The sequence below is a fragment of the Mustela lutreola genome, chromosome 1, assembly GCF_030435805.1.
Source record: "Mustela lutreola isolate mMusLut2 chromosome 1, mMusLut2.pri, whole genome shotgun sequence".
In the NCBI taxonomy this organism is placed as follows: domain Eukaryota; kingdom Metazoa; phylum Chordata; class Mammalia; order Carnivora; family Mustelidae; genus Mustela; species Mustela lutreola.
In genome coordinates, this window is record NC_081290.1 from 17,408,655 (window position 1) to 17,421,263 (window position 12,609).

General features: G+C 34.8%; 1 protein-coding gene across 1 annotated transcript; it reads left to right on the forward strand.

Annotated features, from left to right (window-relative positions):
* Positions 1-967: 967 nt before the first annotated feature.
* LOC131831521 (F-box/WD repeat-containing protein 1A-like) lies at positions 968-11,796 on the forward strand. The gene is given in 6 exon segments (XM_059173940.1): positions 968-1,052; positions 9,988-10,481; positions 10,483-10,804; positions 10,807-10,852; positions 10,854-11,449; positions 11,452-11,796. Coding segments are annotated over 6 exon segments (1,743 nt in total). The 3' UTR covers positions 11,652-11,796.
* Positions 11,797-12,609: the final 813 nt, after the last annotated feature.

Sequence of the window (12,609 nt, forward strand, 5' to 3'; positions counted from 1 at the left end):
CACACACAGCACACACATATCTTGTTCTTTTGTCATGTTTTACTTATATTTAGTGTCACTATAAAAATTATGTGGCACAGTACAAAAGAAAGTGCTTTGTAAAATTCAACTTACACAAATGTAATTATCACTCTGTTGTTTATTGTTTAGATCTTCTGTTTCCATTTCACCTAATATTGCCACATAACAAAGGGCATGCCTTCCTTCAGAAGATTTTTCTATATTAGAGAAGGGTTCTATATGAGCAAAATGACTTCTGAGACTTAGAGTAACTATAGAAGTATACAAAGTATATGACACTAAAAATATTCCATGATTCCTATTAAACATTTTCATTGTTCCAAATAGTTTATGAAAACTATTAGTAAAAAATAATCCTCTATTAATTCCTTTTATTTATAGATAAGGACTAAACTATATTTAGCCAGGACAGCACACCTGATACTGATAAGTAATTTTAAATTTCCCAGCCACTACATTTCAAAAGGCAAAATGAAATAATAATAATAATCATATTTTATACAAAATATCTAAAAATATTACCATTTAAACATATACTTAATAAAAATTACTAATGATAAAATTCTCATTCTGTTTCTCATACTAAGTCTTCAAAATCCAGTGTGTATTTTCTAGTTTTAGCACATCTCAGATCAGATATTATTTTTTATTGGACATAGTCATATCCAATAAAATGTATTTCGAGTTCTTCATTTCATCTAATTTTTATTTCAGGGGCTCAATAACCATATGCAACTATTGGTTATCCTACTGGACAATGCAGAGTTAGAAGCTACTGGGGCAGAATTTGTGTTATTTCTCAAGTCGACTTGGTAGATTCCTTCCCACCACGTTCTGTTTTTAAAGGTGTCTCAGATACATGGATTACTAGTTCAGGCCTGGAAAATCCATTTCTAAGAGACTGAATATAAAATATTTGCAAGACAGTGCTGCTAAACACCAGCAAATGGAGGCCAACAGCAACAGGAGTAAACAGAACCATATCCAGACTCTGAGTGGAAAGAAAGATATCAGCACTGATAAAAGCAAGGGTACAACTTGAAGAATGTGGCTGACGTATATCAAGAGTGAAGGGAGAGGGCAAAAAAAAGTGATGGGAGAGGCTTTGAATAGGATACTAAGAGCTAAGAAGATTCTAACTGGTGTAAAGTGGTATCTTATTGTGGTTTTGATTTGTATTTCCCTGATGGCTAATGATGATGAACATTTTCTCATGTGGCTGTTAGCCATTTGTATGTCTTCCCTGGAGAAGTGTCTATCCATGTCTTCTGCTTATTTATTGGGGTTTTTTGTTTGTTTGTTTGTTTGTTTTGAATGAGTTATTTATTTTTGAATGTTGAGTTTGAGAAGCTCTTTATAGATCTTGGATATCAGCCCTTTATCTGTAATGTCATTTGCAATTATCTCCTCTCATTTTGTGAGCTGCCTCTTAGTTTTGTTGACTGTTTCCTTAGCTGTGCAGAAGCTTTTTTATATTATTTTATTTTATTTTTTTAAAGATTTTATTTATTTATCTGGCAGACAGAGATCACAAGGAGACAGAGAGGCAGGCAGAGAGAGAGAGAAGGAGAAGTTTTTTATCTTGCTGAGTTTCCAAAATTTCATTTTTGCTTTTGTTTCCCTTGCCTTTGGAGATGTATCTTGAAAGAAGTTACTGGGGCTGATGTCAAAGAGGTTATTGCCAATGTTGTAGGATTTTGATGGATTCTTGTCTCACATTGAAGTCTTTCATCCATTTTGACTTTACCTTTGTGTATGGTGTAACGGAATGGTCCATTTCATTCTTCTATATGTAGCTGTCCAATTTGCCCAGCACCACTTATTGAAGAGACTGTCTTTTTTCTACCGGATATTTTTTCCTGATTTGTCAAAGATTAGTTGACCATAGAGTTAAGGGTCCATTTCTGGAGCCTCTATTCTGTTACATATATAGACAGAAAACAAACAAGTATTGGTGAGGAAGTGGGGAAAGGGAAACAATCTTACATTCCTGGTAGAAATGCAAACTGATATAGCCACTCTGGAAAATGGTAAGGAGGTTCCTCAAGATGTTAACAATAGACCTACCCTGTGACCAGAAATTGCATTACTAGGGATTTACCCTAAAGATACAGATGTAGTGAAAAGAATGGGCATGTGCACCCCGGTGTTCATAGCGGCAATGTCCACAATAACCAAACTATGGAAGAAGTCTAGATGTCCTTCAACAGATGAATGGATAAAGAAGATGTGGTTCATATATACAATGGAATATTATTCAGCCATCAGAAAGGATGAGTACCCACTATTTGCACCAGCATGGGTGGAGCTAGAAGGGATTATGCTAAATGAAGTCAAGCAGAGAAAGACAATTATCATATTGTTTCACTCATATGTAGAACATAAGCAATAGCACAGAGGAGCACAGGAGAAGGAATGGAAATCTGAAAGGGGAGAAATCAGAAAGGGAGATGAACCATGAGAGACTATGGACCCCAGGTTTCAGAGGACAGGGAGGTAGGGTATCAGGGTGATGGGTAGTAAGGAGGGTTTGTGTTATGATGAGCACTGGGTGTTATGCATAACTAATGAATCATTGAACACTACATCAAAAACTAATGGTGTACTATGCAGTGGCGAACTGAATGTAACAAAAAAATGAAATAAAATAAATAAGCAGAGATAAGGAGGTACTAATGAGATGAGATAGGAGATTGACATAAACCTAAGTCATTGCAAGAAAGAAATAATATAAGGATACAAGCATCAGGAAAATTATAAAGAATATTTGAATTTGTGAACTCAGTACAACTCCCCAATCCATGCACACGCATGCACACACACAGAAAATGAATGGAAGATAATTGGATAAGAGCAAAAACTCTAAAAGGAATATAATTAAAACTTTAATATTTTATTTTCTTGAAAGTTGACTACAATAGCTAATATTAGGTTAACATTGTAATAATTATAATTCTGTAATAACACTATGTAAATATATTACAGCAAGTAGTGAGCTTAAATAGATTTTAATTGAAAACTGACAAGTCCCATTAATCTCTCATGATATATTATGCTTTGTATATCTAGATAACAAATTCTGAATGTGTTATTTTTAACAAAACTAACATAAACGAAGTGTTTAACGTATTAATATGTAGTCTAAGATGAAGCACTCAACATAATTTATCTTTTTAAATTCCTTATTTAGTGATCAACCATTTTCTTTATATACAAAATTTTTCAATTTCCTAGAAGTAGAATGTTAAAGATACATATTGCATGGAAACAATTTAATGTAAACTCACTACAAGTAGATTAACACCTGATTTAGCCAATTGTTTAGAAAAAAATGTTTCACGTCCTTTTAAAGATATTTAAGTGAAAGAAAGATACTTAAGATCTGTCAAAAGATACTTTTGAAATGCAAAACTGAGGTTACTCTTTATTTAAGTAAATACCACGAAGTGTAAACACTACAATATGAATATTTTAGCACATACAGCAAGCAGATTTATCAAAACCCTTGGGAAGCATGAACTCCAACCTAATGAGAGAACACTTGCAAAGGACAAAGCATGTGATTTGGAACACTTTGAAAAGAAAACAGATGCAGGGAAATTAGTGCTATATTTTATAGCTACATGATGCAATGAATGTACCATTGATCTGTCAATATCTGTTAATATGATTATACATAAAAGTATATGGAAACCCATGAAAATTGATAATCCTACTAAATGTAATTTTATATATTTTTCTTTTGTTTCTCTGGGCATTTGTATCTTTGTTATATGCTCTCATTTTTCCATTACTTGATTTTGCTTTCTTAAAAAATGTAGTATTTCATGCTATGAGAGCAACTATAGAATAACTTTAAAACATGATGTAAAAATATCTCATTGTTTACAGATGATCTTTCTTAATATTCCTAAATTCGGTTTTTATGTTTAAGAGACAATGTATCGACTAAGGATTATTCTCAAAACCACATACTTGTGACATTATCTTGTGATGGGAGTACAAAGGAATCCAGAATGTTTTGTTGTAGCTTTTTTACTATGTAACTATGTATCAGATATTTTTCCTGGAGACAGTTCATTAAAAAGGCCTTGGCGGCTGTTTTCTCTCCTTGTGATGGATGTTATGCTCATGTAAAGTGGGAAATAACTGCTATTACTTTTTGTTATGTCCCCTGGAGGTTCTTCTGCTTCAGAAACTCTACTTATTTTGGATTTATCAGTCAGACCTCTCAGATGTGCCATATTTAATTGGGCTACATGGAGGCATCCCTAATAAAATCATACACATTGCTGTGAGCCTCAGGATTTTTTCCCTCTGATTGTCTTTGAATGTGCCATGCTAAAGGAAGACTGTGAAATACTGCAGAGATAACAATACTTTATCATAAAATAACCTTGTTAAATCACAGGACTACTAATAAACTCAATCATCTTCCATATTATTGAGCTACTACTGCCTTCTATGTTGTGCTAATGGGAGGCCCTTCTCATAGCTAACTTTTTATCTTCTTTTCTCTTTTCAATGCCTAATATACAAAGGACTCATTTTTGTCTATTATCTTAGAAATATATGCTTGAAGTCACTGGATACATTCAGTCAGGCAGCTAAGTAATTTATCTTACTCAGGAAAACAACAACAGTAACAACTAAAAAGTAAGTAATAAATCACAAAAAAGTCAAGAAATAAGTTTTTCTTTATTATACTTACCATTATGTTGTTTTTTGCCATTTTTGGGTAGAAAAGCAAAGCTTGCTATGATAGCTAATCAAAGCTGCTTATTCTCCAATACCTATCTAGTCTTTTCAAAACATATAATTTATTTATTATTTTTTTAGACCAATGAGGGACAGAGGGAGAGGGAAAGAGAGAATCTTAAGCAGATTCCATATTCAGAGTAGAGCTGGATGGTAGGCTCAGTTTCATGACCCCGAGATCATGACTTGAGCTGAAATCAAGTGCTAGACATTTAACTGATTGAGTGACCCCAAAACTCTTAGATTATCCCATTCTTTAAAAAAAAAAAAATAGAGTTGGATGTTTAACTGACTGAGCCACCAAGGTGCCCTTCAAGACATAATATTATTTTATTTTCTCTTAAGCTATAATAACAATAATATATATTTTTATAATAGTATTTCACATACATATTTATTGTACTAATTATTACATGATAAGGATTAGGCTATATTATACACATACATTGTCTCTAATCTTTACTATAGACTTGTAAGGTTTCAGTTGTACTTCAGATAAAGAAAATGAACCTTAAAGAGGTTAAGTGGCTGGCTGGAAGTTTACAAAATGGCTGTTGGGACACTAAAGACAATTCAAATGTAAAGTACTTAATTACTGAAGTGACTAAAACACAAACATTTAAAGGGTAATTTTTTCTAAAAGATATATTGAACATAGCTACATAAAATATAAACTTTATGAGGAGTGCTTGCACCTCTCAGTTGGTTAAGGATCTGACTTCAGTTTAGGTCATGACCTCAAGGTCCTGGGATTGAGCCCTGCATTGGAAATTTCCAATCGGCAGGGATTCTGCTAATCTCTCTGCCTTTCCCCCAACTCATACTCTTTCTCTCTCAAATAAATAAATTCTTTAAAAGTTTAAATCTTCATGAAATTTGCCCACACAATTTAATAAATTGATAGCATTTTCTGAAGTTTTCCACCCAATAAACAGGAAACTATTGAGAATTGCAGATTGCTACAACATTTAAACTATGGTTATAAATATGAAATACACTTTTTCTGTGTGCTACTTTGAAATTGGTTCCTCATTTCCGACTTATCTTACTAACTTCGTTTAAATAATAATTACCAGTGAATTCGTAATACTCTAGTCAAATATATTTTTAATATTTCTATGAGGAAAAAAAGAAACTAAAAATCACTCAGACACACCCCAGACTAGGCAGCCACCTGGGATATAATGGGGAAAATATTGTTACTGCACTTCGATTGGGACAAGTAATCATCCTGTTAAAACATTTAAATTACTCTTTTTCTTTTACTTCCAAATACCTTATTTGTATATTGTAACTGTAATTGTAGTTATTGTAGTTTATTGTAATATCTCACTAAAAGAATGCTTTTTTAATACAATTAAGAAGGATTTTGGACTTATGTATTAAGAATAGAGGATATTATATCAAGAAACAAAAAAGTCGAAGCCATAAGCTGTTAATAGTGAGATGATGTCTTTATTCTCCTAAAATATCCCTTACACCAGAAACTAATCCAGTAATTCAGTAAGAAAAATGGCATTTCAATGACCTTACTCAGAAGGTTCTTCGATATTGATTCCATCTCAGCCTGAAAACGAGGACACATTCCTACAATATTGGAAGCTTTTGAGTATTTTATATCTCAATGCTTTAGAAAAAAAAGTTATAATATCTCCATAATCCAACTTGATTAGTATTGGGAGGTGTTTATTTAGAGCAGTCTTATATGAGGCTGCTGTGTGAAATAGCACATTCACAATTAACACCAGGTTGGTTTTTCAAACAGGCAGTGATACAATTTTAAGAGTTCCCCAAAGCATTTTAAAGACTGAAAAAACATTTGTGTCATTACAAAGCCATAGTTTAAAGCTTATGAGCTTTCCACCCTACTAAGAAAAGCATTTAAAACAACCCACAGAGGATAGTGTAGGACAAAAATAGGTGGATCTGTAATTACTAGGAGCACTATGGTTTAGCATACAAAATAGGATCACTCCCTTATCTATGAATATTTAATAGCAAAACATATTTTCTTTAATAGTTAGCCACCTGTACTCGTTTTTTTTTTAAGTTTGCCATTCTTTAGAAGTCTTGGCTTTATAATTTCTTTTGCTGTTTGTGAGACAAAGTTAAATCATTTGGTTGCTCTGGATATCTTTTTACATCTCGAGCCATATCTGCTTCTAAGAACAGTGTTTCTGTCTGGGATAAATGTCTCCCCTTCACCAAATGACTGGACCCAAATTCAACTATTTGAATAGAATTTTTCTACTATTATTGCCACAGATCTCCTGATATCTTTTCATCTGGACTCTTGTAATAGCTGTTGGGCCTCTGGTCCCTTCTTCCTTAAATTCACCCCAAGCACTCCAGAGTGTTCTTTATAAAATGCAATTCTGATAAGGTCAAAAGTCACTGTAGTATAAGTATTTAGATTGGGAGTTTAGATTTTGTTGTTTCCTCATATTACCAATGTGTTTTAAACCAACTAAGGCTTAATTTCCGCCCTCTATGAATTGAGAATAATAATAATATAGCCTAACCTATAAGACAGTAAAAGGGATTAAGTGTTAGTTTAGGCAACTTTTAGGTATTCAAAAAAAAAATGTTAGTTATTAGTGTTAGTACCATATTTTCAAAATCTTTAAGTCTTCTTTATGGGATGTAGCAGTAAATCAGAGCTTTCTGGATAAAATCTCCACAAATTGGTCTTAATGAAGTTTTCAAAACATCTCACCACAGATAATACATACTAGACATACATACTATGCACACTGTATTCTTACTCTAATACCGGTTTATATTTTATTTTTTATACAACTATATTGAAACAGAATTCACATACCACAAATTAACACCTCAGAGTGTACCAATGTAGCAATTTTTAGGATATTGACAAATCTGAGTAACCACTACAATGACCGAATTTTAGTACATTCCATCATCCTATTAAAAAAGTCCCATACTCATTGGCAGTCATTCCATTCGCCACTCACTAACCCCCAACTGTCCTTAGCAACTATTAATCTAATCTCTGTCTCTCTGGATTTGCCTTTTTATATGATATATACTACAATATTATATTATATTATCCTAATCATTATAATATAATTAATAATACTTAATATTAATATTATAATAAATATATTTGCATTTTTATATAAATAGGATAATGCAAGATCTGGTCTTCTGTTTCTGCTTCTTTCATTTAGTACAATGTTTTCAAGGTTTATCCATGTCTTAGCAAGTGTCAATACTAGATCCCCTTTTTATAGCCAAATAATTATCCATCCATTCACCTGTTGATAAACATCTTGATTCTTTCCAGTTTAAGCTATATAATGGTGCCATAAACTAATGTACAAATTTTTATGTGCACATTTATTTTTCTATTGTGGAGGTCTATATACCTAGGGATAGACTTGCAGGGTATGATCAATCCATGCTTAACATTTTGGGGAATCCTCAAACTGTTTTTGCAAGTGGCATGACCATTTTGCCATCCCACCGACAACACAGAAGAGTTACAACATCTCCACCTTCCCCCCACCACTTAGTATTGTTTATCCCTTTTTAGCTTAGCCATCTTAGTGGGGGCAAAGTGATATTAGATTCTGAAATTTTTAACTCACTCTGTGTTCTTATATCTCTGGCCATTTATTCCTGCTGTTCCCTGTTTACAAATCTCCCTTTCTCCTACCTGATCTCTTACTGAGGAGTTGAACTCCTATTTTTCCTTAAAGGCACAGTTAAAAATCCTATATCTGATGAAGCATAATCTAATCTACTAGCAAAAAAAGAAATCACCCTCCACCTACTGCTATAGCATATTAATCTGTATTATAACACTTAAAATATTCTGCTGTGTAACAAATGCAAGTGTTATATTTTTGTGTCCTGCCTCAACAGACTCTAAGATGCTCAGAGGAAAGAATTTTGCTTAACATAGTGTTTTATACATGGAAGACACTTACCGTTCATCAGATTTAGATTTGGCCAGTCATTCATTTTGATAACTAGAGAAGTGAATACCCTTTGACTAAGGCATATCAAATGATTTCCAATGAAGTACTAAGACATAAAAAAATAATGACTATTCTTAGATTATCTAAAGACAAACTGAATTGATATTTCATAATATATGTTAATAATGTGTTTAGCTCTCAGACTCCCTCACTTGATTCCAATTTTCTTCAGGATAGGTATTGTCCCAGTATCTAGAACAATTCCAGAGCCATTTTGTTTACTCAGTCTACTGAATTACAGGGAAATAACAGTTGTAGTTTATGTTTTCTCTCTCAGTAAATGACAATGATGCAAAGGCTAAAATATCATTTATTCCTTCAGCTTCAGTACTCTCCCAAATTCAAGTATGAGTCAAAACAATGTGTCTTTTTTTTTAAAGATTTTATTTACTTATTTGACAGAGAGAGAGAGAGAGTGAGAGATCATAAGGAGGCAGAGAGGCAGAGTGGGGGGTGGGGGGAAGCAGGCTCCCTGCTGAGCAGAGATCCTGCGACGGGGCTCCATCCCAGGATCCTGAGATCACGACCTGCGCCAAAGGCAGAGGCTTAACCGACTGAGCCACCCAGGTGGCTCAACAACAGCAACAAAAAACCAACAATGTGTCTTTGAGAACTACATTAGGCTTCTCATGAAAACTTTGTAGCCACTAGCAAGACTGCCATCCACATATATTCATATTCATGATTCAAATTTCTTTCATCGAGAGAGAAAATAATTGATGATGTATTTTTGACATTGGTTACTGCTTCTACCTTGCACAGTATGGCATGGTCTTGCAGAAATATAACCATAAGAGCCTTGGTCTTCCAATGGGACAGCCTTATTGTTCTACATCAAATATTCTTCAAGAAGAAATCTGCTTTAGGAAGTTTTCTAATTAATACCTTTCCTTTCTACCCTCAACAATAATGGTTGCTATTATGTATTCATTTCTTACTCCAGGTCAAAAATTGTAGTTATTTCTTCATATAAATTACCCCATTTAATATTCACAGAAAACAAAGAGATAAATAGTATAAATTAGGCAATTACTGTTTACTTAAATAAGTTACTTTATTCTGTATCACCAACACACAGAGTAAAGTAACTTATCCAAAATTTTATGTAGTTAGTGGTGAAGCTAGAATTTGAACACAAGAATACCATTTTTCGATGCAGTGAGGTTGCTGGCAGGGTCTTCTCGGTGTCAGGGTTATGGGTAAGGCCCAGCAGAGGAGAATTCCTCAGAGAGAGAAGACTGTAATAATGGCGAACCCCCCAGGAAGATAATACCAGAGAAGAATTCACTTAGGCAGATCTATAACGGCTGTGCCAGGCTCTGCTTAAACCAAGATAGAGTATGTCTAGCAAGCACTGCTATGAAGACTGAAAATTGTGTGGCCAAAACAAAACTTGCCAATGGCATTTCCAGTATGATTGTGCCCAAGCAACAAAAGCTCTCAGTAAGCTATGAGAAGGAAAAAGAACCATGTGTCAAATATTTTGAGCAGCGGTCAGAGTCTGATCAAGTGGAATTTGTGGAACATCTTATATCCCAAATGTGTCATTACCAACATGGGCACATAAACTCGTATCTTAAACCTATGTTGCAGAGGGATTTCATAACTGCTCTGCCAGCTCGGGGTTTGGATCACATTGCTGAGAACATTCTGTCATACTTGGATGCCAAATCACTATGTGCAGCTGAACTTGTATGTTAAGGAATGGTACCGAGTGACATCTGATGGCATGTTACGGAAGAAGCTCATCGAGAGAATGGTCAGGACAGATTCTCTGTGGCGAGGACTGGCGGAACAAAGAGGGTGGGGACAGTATTTATTCAAAAACAATCCTCCTGATGGGAATGCTCTTCCCAATTCTTTTTCTAGAGCACTTTATCCTAAAATTATACAAGACATTGAGACAATAGAATTTAATTGGAGATGTGGAAGACATTTACGGAGAATCCACTGCCAAAGTGAAACAAGCAATGGGGTTTGCTGTTTGCAGTATGATGATCAAAAGATAGTCAGCGGCCTTCGATAGTCAAGATCTGGGATAAAAGCACGTTGGAACGCAAGCAAATTCTCAGGCCACACGGGTTCTGTCCTGTGTCTCCCATATGATGTGAGGGTGATCATAACTGTATCATCAGATTCCACAGTCAGAGAATGGGATGTAAATACAGGTGAGATGCTAAACACGCTGACTCACCATTGTGAAGCAGTTCTGCATTCGCATTTCAATAATGGCATGATGGTGATGTGCTCCAAAGACCGTTCCACTGCTGTATGGGATATGGCCTCCCCAACTGACATCACCCTCTGGAGGGTGCTAGTTGGACACCGAGCTGCTGTCAATGTTGTAGATTTTGATGACAAGTACATCGTTTCTGCATCTGGAGATAGGACTATAAAGGTATGGAACACAAGCACTTGTGAATTTGTGAGGACCTTAAATGGACACCAACGCGGCCTTGCCTATTGGCAGTACCAAGACAGACTGGTTGTGAGTGGCTCATGTGACAACACTATTAGATTATGGGACATAGAATGTGGTGCATGTTTACGAGTTTTAGAAAACCATGAGGAACTGGTGCGCTATATTAGATTCAATAACAAGAGAATAGTCAGTGGGGCCTATGATGGAGAATTTAAAGTGTGGGATCTTGTAGCTACTCTGGACCCCCATCTCCTGCAGGGACACTCTGTCTACGGACCCTTGTGGAGCATTCTAGGAGAGTTTTCCGACTCCAGTTTGATGAATTCCAGATTGTCAGTAGTTCACATGATGACACAATCCTCATCTGGGACTTCCTAAACAATCCAGCTGCCCAAGCTGAACCCCTGTGCTCCCCTTCTCAAACATACACCTATATCTCCAGATAAATAATCATACAGTAACCTCATATTTGCCCAGGACTCATTAAAGTTGCGGTATTTGACATATCTGCCAATACCAGGATGAGCAACAACAGTAACTATCAAACTACTACCCACTTCCCCAGACTAGCCGAGGAGTGGGGCTCTGAGACTCCTGTTGGGACACAGTTGGTCTGCAGTCAGCCCAGGAGGGTCTGCTCAGCACAGCTGACTGCTTCCATGCTGCTATCAGAAGATGTCTTTTATCTTTTGTGAATGATTGGAACTTTTAAACCTCCCCTCCCCCCCCTCTTCTCTCTGCAACTGTTTTTCCTCATTTGGTTCCAGACAAAGATGACTTATAAATATATTTAGTGTTTTGCCAAAAAAAAAAAAAAAAAAAAGAATACCATTTTTCTTGAAAATGCTGCATCTCCCTTTGATTAGTTCCAAATTTCAAAAATGTCCAGAATATGAAATAAAAGCAATGATTCTTAGTTAGAACAACACTACCTTGTCTTCTGTTACTCAGCTCTTCATTCCTCTTCTTATCCACCAATATTACATTTTGTTTTGAAATAGACAATAATTAAATTAACTTTTAAAGCTTTACAGTATAAAATAGGTCAATTGATTATTGTTGGGTTATCTCAAAATTATGGCTAAGAATTACTTAAGATGTTGGAAAAATATTTATGTTATACAGCAAATACAAAAACTTTGAGTAGTATGAAGGACACCTGTATTCTGAGAAATAGAAGTATCTACTAGGTGGTACGCTTTACTTGGAATCATATATTATAATCTGCTCTTTCCAGTCTTGTAGGTGAGAAACTCCTTTGGCTTGATAAAATTCTATAAACTGCTTCACATAGAGTCATTCTAGGAAACATTATTACTGGAAAAGCTAATAAAGCTGGCAATTTTTTTAAAAGATAATATGGCATTCATACACCAGAATTTTTTTCAAGAACTATTATATTAA